We start from the raw sequence: 14,010 nt of genomic DNA, 5'->3' as shown, positions 1-14,010 counted from the left end.
GCAAATTTATTACTTATTATATTTGACTACCAGTTCCAGTGACTTACTGATCTCATCTTCCGACACCTATACACGTAACTTCAAATGGTTCAAATGGCTCTGAGCACTATGGGACTTAACATCTGTGGTCATCAGTCCCCTAGAACTTAGAACTACTTAAACCTAACTAACCTAAGGACATCACAAACATCCATGCCCGAGGCAGGATTCGAACCTGCGACCGTAGCAGTCGCGCAGTTCCGGACTGCGCGCCTAGAACCGCTAGACGATCGCGGCCGGCCACACGTAGCTAGATAAGTCACCTAAACGTCTATGCTATTATAGGGATCACAAATTTCATTCTGTACAGAAACAAGATGGCAGTTATAAGAATCGAGGGATATGAAAGGGAAGCAGTGGTTGGGAAGGGAGTGAGACAGAGTTGTAGCCTCTCCCCGATGCTATTCAATCTGTATATTGAGCAAGCAGTAAATGAAACAAAAGAAAATTTCGGAGTAGGTATTAAAATCCATGGAGAAGAAATAAAAACTTTGAGGTTTGCCGATGACATAGTAATTCTGTCAGAAACAGCAAAGGACTTGGAAGAGCAGTTGAACGGAATGGACAGTGTCTTGAAAGGAGGGTATGAGATGAACATCAAAAAAAGCAAAACGAGGATAATGGGATGTAGTCGAATTAAAACGAGTAATGCTGAGGGAATTAGATTAGAAAATGAGACACTTAAAGTGCTAAAGGAGTTTTGCTATTTGGGGAGCAAAATAACTGATGATGGTCGAAGTAGAGAGGATATAAAATGTAGACTGGCAATGGCAAGGAAAGCATTTTTGAAGAAGAGAAATTTGTTAACATCGAGTATAGATTTAAGTGTCAGGAAGTCGTTTCTGAAAGTATTTGTATGGAGTGTGGCCATGTATGGAAGTGAAAATAGTTTAGACAAGAAGAGAATAGAAGTTTTTGAAATATGGTGCTACAGAAGAATGTTGAAGATTAGATGGATAGATCACATAACTAATGAGGAGGTATTGAATAGAATTGGCGAGAAGAGGAGTTTGTGGCACAACTTGACTAGTTCCAGTCATTCCACCAGGAAGGAGGTACACGGCTCGTGTTGTCTGTAGTTCAACCATGCCTAGACGGTCAGTACCGCGGTTCCATCGCTTCAGCATTGTTACTTTGTGCCAGGAAGGGCTCCCAACAAGGAAAGTGTCCAGGCGTCTCAGAGTGAACCAAAGCGATGTTGTTCGGACATGGAGGAGATGCAGAGAGACAGGAACTGTCGATGACATGCCTCGCTCAGGCCGCCCAAGGGCTACTACTGCAGTGGATGACCGCTACCTACGGATTATGGCTCGGAGGTACCCTGATAGCAACGCCACCATGTTGAATAATGCTTTTCGTGCAGCCACAGGACTTCGTGTTGCGATTCGAACTGTGCGCAATAGGCTGCACGATGCGCAACTTCTATCCCGACGTCCATGGTGAAGTTCATCTTTGCAACCACGACACCATGCAGCGCGGTACAGAGATGGGCCCAACAACATGCCGAATGGACCGCTGAGGATTGGAATCTTGGAATCACGTTGTCTTCACCGATGAGTGTCGCATATGCCTTTAACCAGACAATCGTCGGAAACGTGTTAGGAGGAAACACTGTCAGGCTGAACGCCTTAGACGCACTGTCCAGCGAGTGCAGCAAGGTGGAGGTTCCCTGATGTTTTGGGGTGGCATTATGTGGGGCCGACGTACGCTGCTGGTGGTCATGGAAGGCGCCGTAACGGCTGTACGATACGTGAATGCCATCCGATAGTGCAGCCATATCGGCAGCAAATTGGTGAGGCTTCGTCTTCATGGACGACAGTTCGCGCCCCCGTCGTGCACATCTTGTGAATGACTTCCTTCAGGATGACATCGCTTCACCAGAGTGGCCAGCACGTTCTCTAGGAATGAACACTATCGAACATGCCTGGGATAGATTCAAAAGGGCTGTTTGTGGACGACGTGACCACTCTGAGGAATCTACGCTGAATCGCCGTTGAGGAATGGGAGAATCTGGACCAAAACTGCCTTGATGAACTTGTGGATAGCATGCCATGACGAATACAGGCATGCATCAGTGCAAGAGGACGTGCTACTGGGTATTAGAGGCACCGGTGTGAACGGCAATCTGAGCCACCACCTCTGAAAGTCTCGCTGTATGGCGATACAACACGTAATGTGTGGTTTTCATGAGCAATAAAAAGGGCGGAAATGATGTTTATGTTGATCTCTATTCCAGTTTTCTGTAGAGATTCCGGAACTCTCGCAACCGAGGTGATGCAAAACTTCTTTTGATGCGTGCATAGGTATTAAAACTGCGGCTATCGGTATTTATATTTAAAAAAATCAAGACTGTTGTAGACACTCGTCTAGAAGAAAGATAGCAGGCATGCGAGACCGCAGAAATTTATCCAAGACGGAGGCATTCTTGATGTAACTGATTCACTCGATCCGAACTAAATTAGAAAATGTGTTTTATCCCAACGATTGATAGACAACGGATTTGCATTTTTAAGGTACATTGAGTTGATATCTAAAAGTTACGCAAAGTTAAGTAGTGCATCTACCTCTACATGCATACTCTGCAAGCCAGCGTATGATGCATGGCGGAGAGTACTCTGTAAGACTGCTTGTCATTTACTTGCAAATAGAGCGGGGGAAAAACGATAGTCTATACGCCTCCATATGAGCCTCAATATTTCTTATTTTCGTGGTCCTTACGTTAAACGTACGTTGCCGGCTGTAGAATCGTTCTGCAGTCAGCTTCAAATAATGGTTCTCTAAATTTTCTTAATAGTTTCCCTCAAAAACTATGTCGCTTTCCCTCCAGGGATTCCCATTTGAGTTCCCGAATCATCTCCATAAAACATATATATTGCTCAAATTGCAAACTGTTGTGATTCAGCCAGTGATTCGAATATAACAAATAACGTCAAACATCCCCGGAAACATGGAGTGAACTTTGTTTGGCCACAAGTCTCATATATTTTCTCCTTAAGTGTAAAACAGATAACATTAATTCTAACTGCAATGGATATTTTGAAACGTGGAGTTAGGTCTGAGATGAATGAAATTGAAAACATTATGTTCCGCTAAATTTGGAGCTATGTGTGTGGTACTCCGTCTTAATACCTTTCACTACGTTTATAATTTTTGGTGATGGATTACAACGACTTACGTACCGTTGTGACGATTAATAAAGCTCTCAACAAAATTTCAGTCAGTGTATTTGTTTCTCGGTGGTCAAAGTTTCATTGTATTTCTGAAATATTGACCATATATGGAATGGTAGCTGACAGTTATGGCGGAAATTATAGGCTGGTCAATGTATCCCCAAATCTACGCTAACTTTGCCCATTTACATTTTTATCCATTAATTCCTCCGCATTTTAAGATATGTATTGTACTAATTAGTATGTAATTCTTTCATACGAGCTATGTTCACTAGCATAAGTATCACAGAAGATAAAAAACAGTAATGATAATCACATCTGAATCTGAAAATCAGTCGAAGGATACCCAGTTTACGGTACTGGGTTCTATTAAGAAGCAGTCTTCGAGCCAGTCACATACCTAGGAACCTATTCCGTATGCTCGTACCTGCTCCGTATGCTCATTCCTTCGTTAACAGACTGCAGTGATGCACCGTGTTAAAAGCCTTTGGAAGATGTAAGAACATGAAATCTGTCTGTTTCCTTTTATCCGTGGTTCGAAGGATACCACGAGAGAAAAGGGCAAGTTGGGTTTCACGTAAGCGATGCTTTTAAATCCGTACTGACTTGGGGGCGGAAACTTTTCAGCCTCAGAGAAATTTTTTTATATTCGAACTGAGAATATGTTCAAGAATTCTGCAACAGACCTGTGTTAAGGATATTGGTCTGTAATTTTGTGGTCCCGTTCTTTTGCCATGCGCTCTTTTCCAGTCGCTTGGGCGACAGATTCACGAGAAATGCAAGCTAAGTAAGTATTTTTTATAGTGGACTTGGCCACTTATTTGTTTTCAACTCTTTCAATTGTTTGTCTACGTCAGGGATGCCTGTTAGTGCGTCTTCCATACGGGAGTCTGTGCGATGGTCAAACGTCTGTTTGTTTGTACGATTCTGCAGCGTGAAAGATTTCTTAAACACGCAAACAGACAAAGTACAGCTTTTTTGTTATTTAAATGTACTTGGACGCTACTTTTGTGCTTCAACGATCTGAAATTACATCCTCATATGACTGAATTCAAGAGTAAAGAACGATTTATATAGTAGAGCTGGAATGCTAGAACATAATCGCAAAAGAAATTCATTCACATTCCAATAATGTTAGGTTAAAATCGACATATCAAAGAAGGCAAACGTTTGTGATGTGACTGTTCGGTAGCAACAAGAACAACCAGCAGAAGAATGACACATGTACACTCCCTGAAATAGAGGAAAAAAGGAATAGTCTTTAAAAACTGTAATTCAATTTTGATGCCATCCATAAAACTCACTTTATTAATATCACTTTACCTTCGCTACGATAAAGGATTTACAGTACATTCTGACGAAACTGAAATGAGCTCTAACATGGAAATTAAGCGTTTCCGGACACATGTCCACATAACATATTTTCTTTCTTTGTGTGTGAGGAATGTTTCCTGAAAGTTTGGCCGTACCTTTTTGTAACACCCTGTATAAGACAACAAGTGTCTAGTGCAGTTTTATGCATTAAGAGCTATGAACACTGCTTCATCTTCGATGCTGTACAACTCATCTCTTCTACTGCATACTCTTTGCTTTCCATAGTTTTGGAGGAGGTAGAATGGACTAAAATATGAAAAAAATGTCCAGTAGATATGGGCTCTAAAATGTATACCTTAACGGCTATGAATACTGGTTCATCTTCAATATTGTGAAACTCATCTCTTCTGCTGTAAGCTCTTTGGCTTCCATATTTTTGGAGAAAGTAGAATGGACTAAAATATGAAAAAAAGTCCAGTAGATGTGGGCTCTAAAATGTATACCTTAACAGCCACGACCACCTGTTCATCTTCCCTACTGTCAAACATCTCTCTTCCACTGACCAAGTGCCCATAGCTCTTAAGGTATAAATTTCAGAGACTATTTTTGCTATACAATTTTTCCTTGTTTTGGTCCATACTACCACCTGCGAAAGTTGCCTACCCTGGAATTTTAGTAACACTGTCAGTGGTAGCACAACGATTTTCACTTACATCTTTTGGCTCGGTCATTTCCAGACATGGACCCCTAACCTGAAATTGATACACTTTCCCTTGTCCATCATGCCTGAAAGTAGTAACATCACAACGGAATCACGGTGTAGATTACTCGTTTACCTAATGTATCTTCCCCCTGTTCTGTCGATATACACTCCTGGAAATTGAAATAAGAACACCGTGAATTCATTGTCCCAGGAAGGGGAAACTTTATTGACACATTCCTGGGGTCAGATACATCACATGATCACACTGACAGAACCACAGGCACATAGACACAGGCAACAGAGCATGCACAATGTCGGCACTAGTACAGTGTATATCCACCTTTCGCAGCAATGCAGGCTGCTATTCTCCCATGGAGACGATCGTAGAGATGCTGGATGTAGTCCTGTGGAACGGCTTGCCATGCCATTTCCACCTGGCGCCTCAGTTGGACCAGCGTTCGTGCTGGACGTGCAGACCGCGTGAGACGACGCTTCATCCAGTCCCAAACATGCTCAATGGGGGACAGATCCGGAAATCTTGCTGTCGCCAGGGTAGTTGACTTACACCTTCTAGAGCACGTTGGGTGGCACGGGATACATGCGGACGTGCATTGTCCTGTTGGAACAGCAAGTTCCCTTGCCGGTCTAGGAATGGTAGAACGATGGGTTCGATGACGGTTTGGATGTACCGTGCACTATTCAGTGTCCCCTCGACGATCACCAGTGGTGTACGGCCAGTGTAGGAGATCGCTCCCCACACCATGATGCCGGGTGTTGGCCCTGTGTGCCTCGGTCGTATGCAGTCCTGATTGTGGCGCTCACCTGCACGGCGCCAAACACGCATACGACCATCATTGGCACCAAGGCAGAAGCGACTCTCATCGCTGAAGACGACACGTCTCCATTCGTCCCTCCATTCACGCCTGTCGCGACACCACTGGAGGCGGGCTGCACGATGTTGGGGCGTGAGCGGAAGACGGCCTAACGGTGTGCGGGACCGTAGCCCAGCTTCATGGATACGGTTGCGAATGGTCCTCGCCGATACCCCAGGAGCAACAGTGTCCCTAATTTGCTGGGAAGTGGCGGTGCGGTCCCCTACGGCACTGCGTAGGATCCTACGGTCTTGGCGTGCATCCGTGCGTCGCTGCGGTCCGGTCCCAGGTCGACGGGCACGTGCACCTTCCGCCAACCACTGGCGACAACATCGATGTACTGTGGAGACCTCACGCCCCACGTGTTGAGCAATTCGGCGGTACGTCCACCCGGCCTCCCACATGCCCACTATACGCCCTCGCTCGAAGTCCGTCAACTGCACATACGGTTCACGTCCACGCTGCGATGGAGCTCCGTATGCCACGGCAAAGTGGCTGACACTGACGTCGGCGGTGCACAAATGCTGCGCAGCTAGCGCCATTCGACGGCCAACACCGCGGTTCCTGGTGTGTCCGCTGTGCCGTGCGTGTGATCATTGCTTGTACAGCCCTCTCGCAGTGTCCGGAGCAAGTATGGTGGGTCTGACACACCGGTGTCAATGTGTTCTTTTTTCCATTTCCAGGAGTGTATTATCTCCGTTTCATACATTCTTGCTCCATATATATTCTCTTTAATTTAAACAGTATGTATTAAGTTGTTCTCTAATAATTTTGTTCTGCATTTGATCTCTGACTGTATAGTTTATAACTCTTCTAAAAATTTCATTTCAACCGACAACATTCATCTTTTGATTTCTTAATTAACGTTCAAGTTTAGCTTCAGTATGTTAGACCAGAGGCAGCCATTTCTTCGTGAAAATGTAGCTTTGTATCCTTCCCTGTCACTCAGAGTTCTGTGTACTGCGCCACATATCAGTTGAAATTTATTTGAATTATTAGGTCTACTTTGCTTCCGCCGTTTTGCAATAGACGGCTGTAGGGGCATGTGGGGTTCAGGTGGTTGGTCATAGGTGTTATGCAATAAGCTTAGGCCTCTGTAAACATAATGACATAAAAATATTAGTCGAGCTGTGATTGCATCATAAGGTTATTCTCGATTAAGTACGTCAACTTACGTACGCGTTTCTCGCCATTTGCGGGAAGTTTTAATTTTCTGCTTTAACATGCTGGGTAAGATGAAACTATTAGTATAAGAACGTGCAGGGAATGTTTTCAATGACTTATGAACGGTGATTTTGATGTCAAAGTCCGGCATGCCGGAGATAGACAGAACGTTTTCCTAGCTGCTGAAACAGACGAAGACGCTCACAGGACATCATTATTGAAAACAATTGATGCGTTCGAGCGTAGTACAAACACAAACGGCAACAATACAGCGATAGACACGTAAATGTAATTTTGCAGCAGGTCAGTGCTGGACCCCATGTCGCAAAACCCGTCAAAATATACATGGAAACGTTTAAATGAGAAGTCTTATACCTGCCGCCGTATTCTCCATACGTTGCTCTCTTGACTACCACCTTTTCCGTTCAGTGTCATACAGTCTGGCTGACCAGCACTTCCGCTCATATGAACAAGTGAAAAATTGAGTCGATTCATGGATCTCCACAAAAGACGCTCAGTTCTTCCACCACTGGATTCGTATCCTAACCGAAATATGGGAGAATGCAGTGGCCAACGATGGGAAATACTATGAATCATAATTTTTTTGTACGTTTTTCACAATAAAGCCCAGAACTTCGAGAAAAAAACGGCGGAAGCAAAGTTGTATACATAGTACTAGTGAAGTCGTTTCCATATTCAAGGCTAATATCGCAGCCTAGCAGCTAATGTCACAGTTGTTCCCGCGGCGGTTCATACAGTATTTCATATCGAGAGCACTTTGAAGCCCACTACTTCACACATTAGTCGAGTCCATGCCACGTCGTGTTGTGGTACTTCTGCGTGCTCGCGCAGGCCCTACACGATATTTAGGCAGTTGTACCAGTTTCTTTGACTCTCCGGTGTAATTCACAGCAATTACGTACTTCAGTTTCGCTACAAGATAAACCACTTCTAACAGCAACGAAAACGCCAGCACCAACTGCATTCTACATCTACATACATACTCCGCAATCCACCATACGGTGCGAGGCGGAGGGTACCTCATACCACAACTAGCATCTTCTCTCCCTGTTCCACTCCCAAACAGAACGAGGGAAAAATGACTGCCTATATGCCTCTGTACGAGCCCTAATCTCTCTTATCTTATCTTTGTGGACTTTCCGCGAAATGTAAGTTGGCGGCAGTAAAACTGTACTGCAGTCAGCCTCAAATGCTCGTTCTCCAAATTTCCTCGGCAGCGATTGACGAAAAGAACGCCTCCTTTCCTCTAGAGACTCCCACCCGAGTTCCTGAAGCATTTCCGTAACACTCGCGCAATGATCAAACCTACCAGTAACAAATCTAGCAGCCTGCCTCTGAATTGCTTCTATGTCCTCCCTCAATCCGACCTGATAGGGATCCCAAACGCTCGAGCGGTACTCAAGAATAGGTTGTATTAGTGTTTTATAAGCGGTCTCCTTTACAGATGAACCACATCTTCCCAAAATTCTACCAATGAACCGAAGACGACTATCCGCCTTTCCCACAACTGCCATTACATGCTTGTCCCACTTCATATCGGTCTGCAATGTTACGCCCAAATATTTAATCGACGTGACTGTGTCAAGCGCTACACTACTGATGGAGTATTCGAAAATTATAGGATTCTTTTTCCTATTCATCTGCATTAATTTACATTTATCTATATTTAGAGTTAGCTGCCATTGTTTACACCAATCACAAATCCTGTCAAAGTCATCTTGCATCCTCCTACAGTCACTCAACGACGACACCTTCCCGTACACCACAGCATCATCAGCAAACAACCACACATTGCTATCCACCCTATCCAAAAGATCATTTATGTAGATAGAAAACAACAGCGGACCTACCACACTTCCCTGGGACACTCCAGATGATACCCCCACCTCCGATGAACACTCACCATCGAGGACAACGTACTGGGTTCTATTACTTAAGAAGTCTTCGAGCCACTCACATACTTGGGAGCCAATCCCATATGCTCGTACCTTAGTTAGGAGACTGCAGTGGGGCACGGAGTCAAACGGTTTCCGGAAATCAAGTAATATGGCATGCGTCTGATACCATTCATCCATGGTTCGCAGGATATCATGTGAAAATAGGGCGAGTTGCGTTTCGCAGGAACGATGCTTTCTAAAGCCGTGCTGATTCATGGACAGAAACAACTCTGTCTCAAGGAAATTCATTATATTCGAACTAAGAATATGTTCGAGAATCCTGCAACAAACCGATGTTAAGGATATTGGTCTGTAATTTTGAGGGTCCGTCCTTCTACCCTTCTTATATACAGGCGTCACCTGCGCTTTTTTCCAGTCGCTCGGGACTTTACGTTGGGCAAGAAATTCGCGATAAATGCAAGCTAAGTAAGGAGCCACTGCATTAGAGTACTCTCTGTTAAACCGAATTGGAATCCCATCAGGACCTGGCGATTTATTTATTTTCAACCCATTCAGCCGATTCTCAACCCCAGGATGTCTATCACTATGTCCTCCATACGGGAATCTGTACGAGACTCAAACGGCGGTATGTTTGTACGATCCTCCTGCGTGAAAGATTTCTCAAATGGTAAATTTAAAATTTAAGCTTTCGTTTTGCTGTCTTCCGTTGCCAGGCCAGACTGATCAGTGAGTGACTGGATGGAAGCCTTCGAACAGCTTACCGATTTTACGTAATACCAGAAGTTCCTTGGGTTTTCAGCAAGATCTTTTGCTAAGGTATGGCTGTGGTAGTGGTTGAGTGTTTCGCGCATCGCTCTTTTTACAGCAGCACGAATCTCTACTAACTTATGCCTGTCCTCATTCTCCCGATCTTTCTTGCACCGCGACTGCAACTGTCTTTGTTTCCTGAGCATTCTCCGAATTGCGCTGTTAAACCACGACTGGTCTTTTCCGTCCGAAATCCACTTTTTCGGCACATACTTGTCCAATACGTGATTTACAATGTGTTTAAATTTGCCCATAATTCTTCCACGTCCATCGTACCGGAAGTAAATGAAGTCGATTCATTTACTAAGGGGGATGCTAACATCTGCTTATCTGCTCTTTCTAGTAAGAATTGCATTCTAGTAAGAACTGCATTTAAACACTGTCGGGTCCCTGGTAAAAATTTTTCGGCTAAACTTATCTCTAACTGTAGTATCGGCCGCCGCACAGCAGCCGTCAACTCGGCGCGGCGTGCCACAACAAGCGCGGCACACGGCGTCAACAACTGGCGCCAGTGAACGCGTCGTCGCGGGGTTAGCGGCAGCGTACACACCACTATCGATGCGGACATGGAGGTAAGAATAGAGGGAGACGCCGTGACGTCACAGCTGCGAAGCTATGTGAAGCCGAGGGTAGCCATCTCAATCCGACCAAAACATTGCTGCTGTAAGCTAGTGTGCATAGGCTTGTCGCTCGCTTTTGGAAGGATTTTGCGCTATTATGGTGACTTGTGTGGTGTTCGGATGTACGAATCGTTCTGATTGTGATGCGAAATCGAAGGGAATAACATTTCATGTGCAAGCTGTCTCGTTAAGTGTGATTTTACAACTTCATTGTGAATGAACGTGTGCTACATCGGTTCTTGTACTATAGCGTGTTTTTCTCCTGTACGATTTTAGATTTCCTAAAAATGAAACTCGGAAAGCTTTGTGGGAGAATGCCGTGAGGATGAAGAATTGGCGTGCGTCTAAATGGAGCACTATATGTTCTGAGCATTTCCGAGAAGAGGACATAGACCGAACTTCCCTTTCAACAGTAAGGCTCCGAGAAAATGCTGTACCATCAGTTTTCCCTACACACCCAAAACATTTGCAAAAGGTATGTTAATTCAAAGAATTAAATTCTTAGTTTTCAAGTTCACCTTTCAGTATAATACGTACCTATCGTCGATAATCGAAGTGTTGAGTAACTCACTTTGTCTTCATCATGTACCAAATTAAAAGCTAACACTACATTAACTGGCGTAAAGTATAGGCCTAAACAGGACACTGTGTAGATTTGCCATTCTATGTACCGTATTTCAGTAAATATTGGTGGTAATGAACAGTGTTTCCCAGTAGTGTAACGTAACTGAAATGTCCCAGTACGTATTACAAACAAGTTGTATTTATGGGGCTTTGGAGGGAGGGTATAGCTAACTTAGTCTTCAGTTTCTATTATTTAGTTTGTGATACACGTTTATTACTGAATTAACAAAATTGTATCGTTTACATTGAAGGCTAGCTATTCGTAATATTACATTAAAAACTATTTTTAATCAGAAGAAACGCGGAATTTCGCCTTTACGAGATTTTATTTTGAACAAAAACTTTGAAACAACCAATCTGATGACGTTACATGCGTATATGGTGCAGTTAGCGACTGTAATACACGCAGCGCTATAGCACACTGGCAATGTTTTGGTCAGAGTGTCATGGCAGCGAGCCACGCCCCCATGGCTTCAAAACGTAGTACGGCTGGGATACGTAGCGCCCGCCATCTCCCCGTATTCTTACCTCCACGGATACGGATTACCCTGGCGGCGCTGCCCTTGCCACCAGAGTGAGCAACCGTACAAGGGCGCCATCTACCAACACTCTGACCTGCGGATTTAAGCGAGCTCCCTGACCACGTTTAACCAGTTGAATCTTCGCCGATGACTGTGTTACTACCCGGCTACTGGATTCACGACGACCGAATCGTACTGTGGCCTCCCTGGCTGCAAACTTGCGACGCGTCGGTATCGACTGTTTGGCAGTGGTTTGGACTTGTATTCTCTACTATAGTTCAATTCTTTTATCTTGGCGGCTCGCGCATGCCCACGCAGACGCGGGAGATTGCTGCGTTGCCAGTTGCAAACGACGGACGCGTCAAGAGAAGCAGCGCCATAGTATAGTATATTTCGCAAACTTACGTTTAGGGGGGAGCGCGCAGTTTATGAAGTAAAGCCACCACGGCTGCATTAACGCTTTCGCTGCTTCAGAGACGTGCTCCCCGCATTCCGCGCTGTGCGCGATTATGTCATCACTGCACTGCTCGCCTGTGCAGACACACGGTGTTCCGACTGCTTTGACACACTTGTCATTCGATTTCACAAAAACTATTTGGCCTAAAAATTTGATTTTTACACATCTTCTTGACTGATATCTTCCCGCCCATAAATGACTTAATTTTGTTTCGATGTTCAACGCAGTTATTGTGGAGCATTAAATGTAGTAAACCGTTGCACGAAATTTTGAAGAATTTGCAGAGGTAAAAGTCCACAGCGTACACTTTCCTTATGGTCGATTTTAGTTGCCACTAGAAATTTCAAAAAATTACGGTCAAACGAATAAAATTCATGAAGTAAGATACTTCGATATTATTTTTAAATAACAAAAGTATTAAGCACTGAACAAGATTTGAACTCGGAATCCTTTACTTAGCAGTCAAACGCCTTAACCGTTACGCTAACGCAGCTCGTAATTTAATAGAATTCCGGGACTACTTTAAGCAATCAAGCAAAATACTGACCAACACTGTTGGTATGACTATGAATTACTCACGTTTCGTCGAAGTACAATAGGAAATAAACAATTACCGCTGTTCTTTATTGCGAAAAAGCGGTTAGTGAGAATGAATTTCCTTGCTATCGCCTGAATTAGGAGGCTTATTGCTTGTTTGGTTTAATTAATTCATAGAATATGAAACAGTTGGTAAAAGGAATGCTTTTCCCAAACTTTCTCTTATAGAAAGTCTGTTATCAAGACATTGATTTCGTTCAATTACTTTATTTATGACTGAACGTTTCTAAAACTGAAGACACTCGTCCGTGCTCTGCACTGTAGTCGAGCTCTGGCAACGTCGTTCTCTGTTCATTGGCTGACCGTGTTTTGTGACGTCAGATGCGCAGAACGAACCTAAACTCGGCCGCCGTCGTAAATGGCGCGCACTTTAGTGACTCTGATTTCTCCTTGGCGCAACAGCCAGCGAAGTATTGTGTAGTCGAACTTAAGTTTTGTTTTGAGTGACAGAAGGTCAAATAAATTTGGTTATCACGGAATATTTGTTGTGTTATAGTGCGGACATAACGCTAACCTTAGCCAACTTCCGGTCGCAGCCTGATTGTTCGGAGGTGCTGATTTAATCCTTTCCCCTCGTTCCGCCTGGTCACTGTCTGAGCAGCGGTCCTTAGCGCGACAGGACGCGACCCCGCCGACGCGGGCACCTGCGGCCGACCGGCTCGGCAAATGTTCCGCAGGCGGGCTTGGCAGCCTCCCCCGGCCCTGGGTGGGTCAGCCTGGCTGGATGGCCGCCCATCTGTCGGCTTTGTCGGCGCGCGTCCAGCCGTCCACCCCACACTCGACTCCTCCGCACCTGCGCTGCTGCCCCCAGGGCCCGGGGCGACACTGCACACACTCACTCCACCACTCTCACAACCCCAGCCCTGCTCCCCAGTCCTCATGAATAACACGCCCTCTGCTCTGTGTAATCGCCGTGCTCTGCACATTGTAACGCGTCTTTTATAAGCCTGTAGGGACGGGGTTGTCTGGCGAGTGATTATGGGACCCGAACCTCACCAGCAAAGTAATTTTATTCCCGTTAAATACGGATTGAGAAACTGCTGTGGTTCTGCTCTACGAAACATTAAACAACAGCCACTCTCGTATTTTCAACGCAACTGCAGCTGTACAGAAACGATGTGACCAATTATCTCCCATGCAAAATGGTTCAAATGGCTCTGAGCACTATGGGACTTAACATCTGTGGTCATCAGTCCCCTAGAA

The 14,010-nt window shown here is 44.7% G+C and overlaps 1 protein-coding gene across 1 annotated transcript in view; it reads right to left on the bottom strand.

The window, feature by feature from the left end:
- LOC126424590 (homeobox protein unc-42-like) overlaps positions 1-13,688 on the bottom strand; it is a 39,770-nt gene extending 26,082 nt beyond the window's left edge. The window contains exon 1 of the mRNA XM_050087331.1: positions 13,463-13,688. Coding sequence (XP_049943288.1) covers positions 13,463-13,688 — 226 coding nt within the window. The remainder of the gene's footprint in view (positions 1-13,462) is intronic.
- Between the last annotated feature and the right edge of the window lie 322 nt (positions 13,689-14,010).

This window comes from Schistocerca serialis, chromosome 10 (genome assembly GCF_023864345.2).
Source record: "Schistocerca serialis cubense isolate TAMUIC-IGC-003099 chromosome 10, iqSchSeri2.2, whole genome shotgun sequence".
In the NCBI taxonomy this organism is placed as follows: Eukaryota; Metazoa; Arthropoda; class Insecta; order Orthoptera; family Acrididae; genus Schistocerca; species Schistocerca serialis.
The sequence above is the reverse complement of the archived record's forward strand: the minus strand, read 5'-3'. Positions and strand labels throughout refer to the sequence as shown.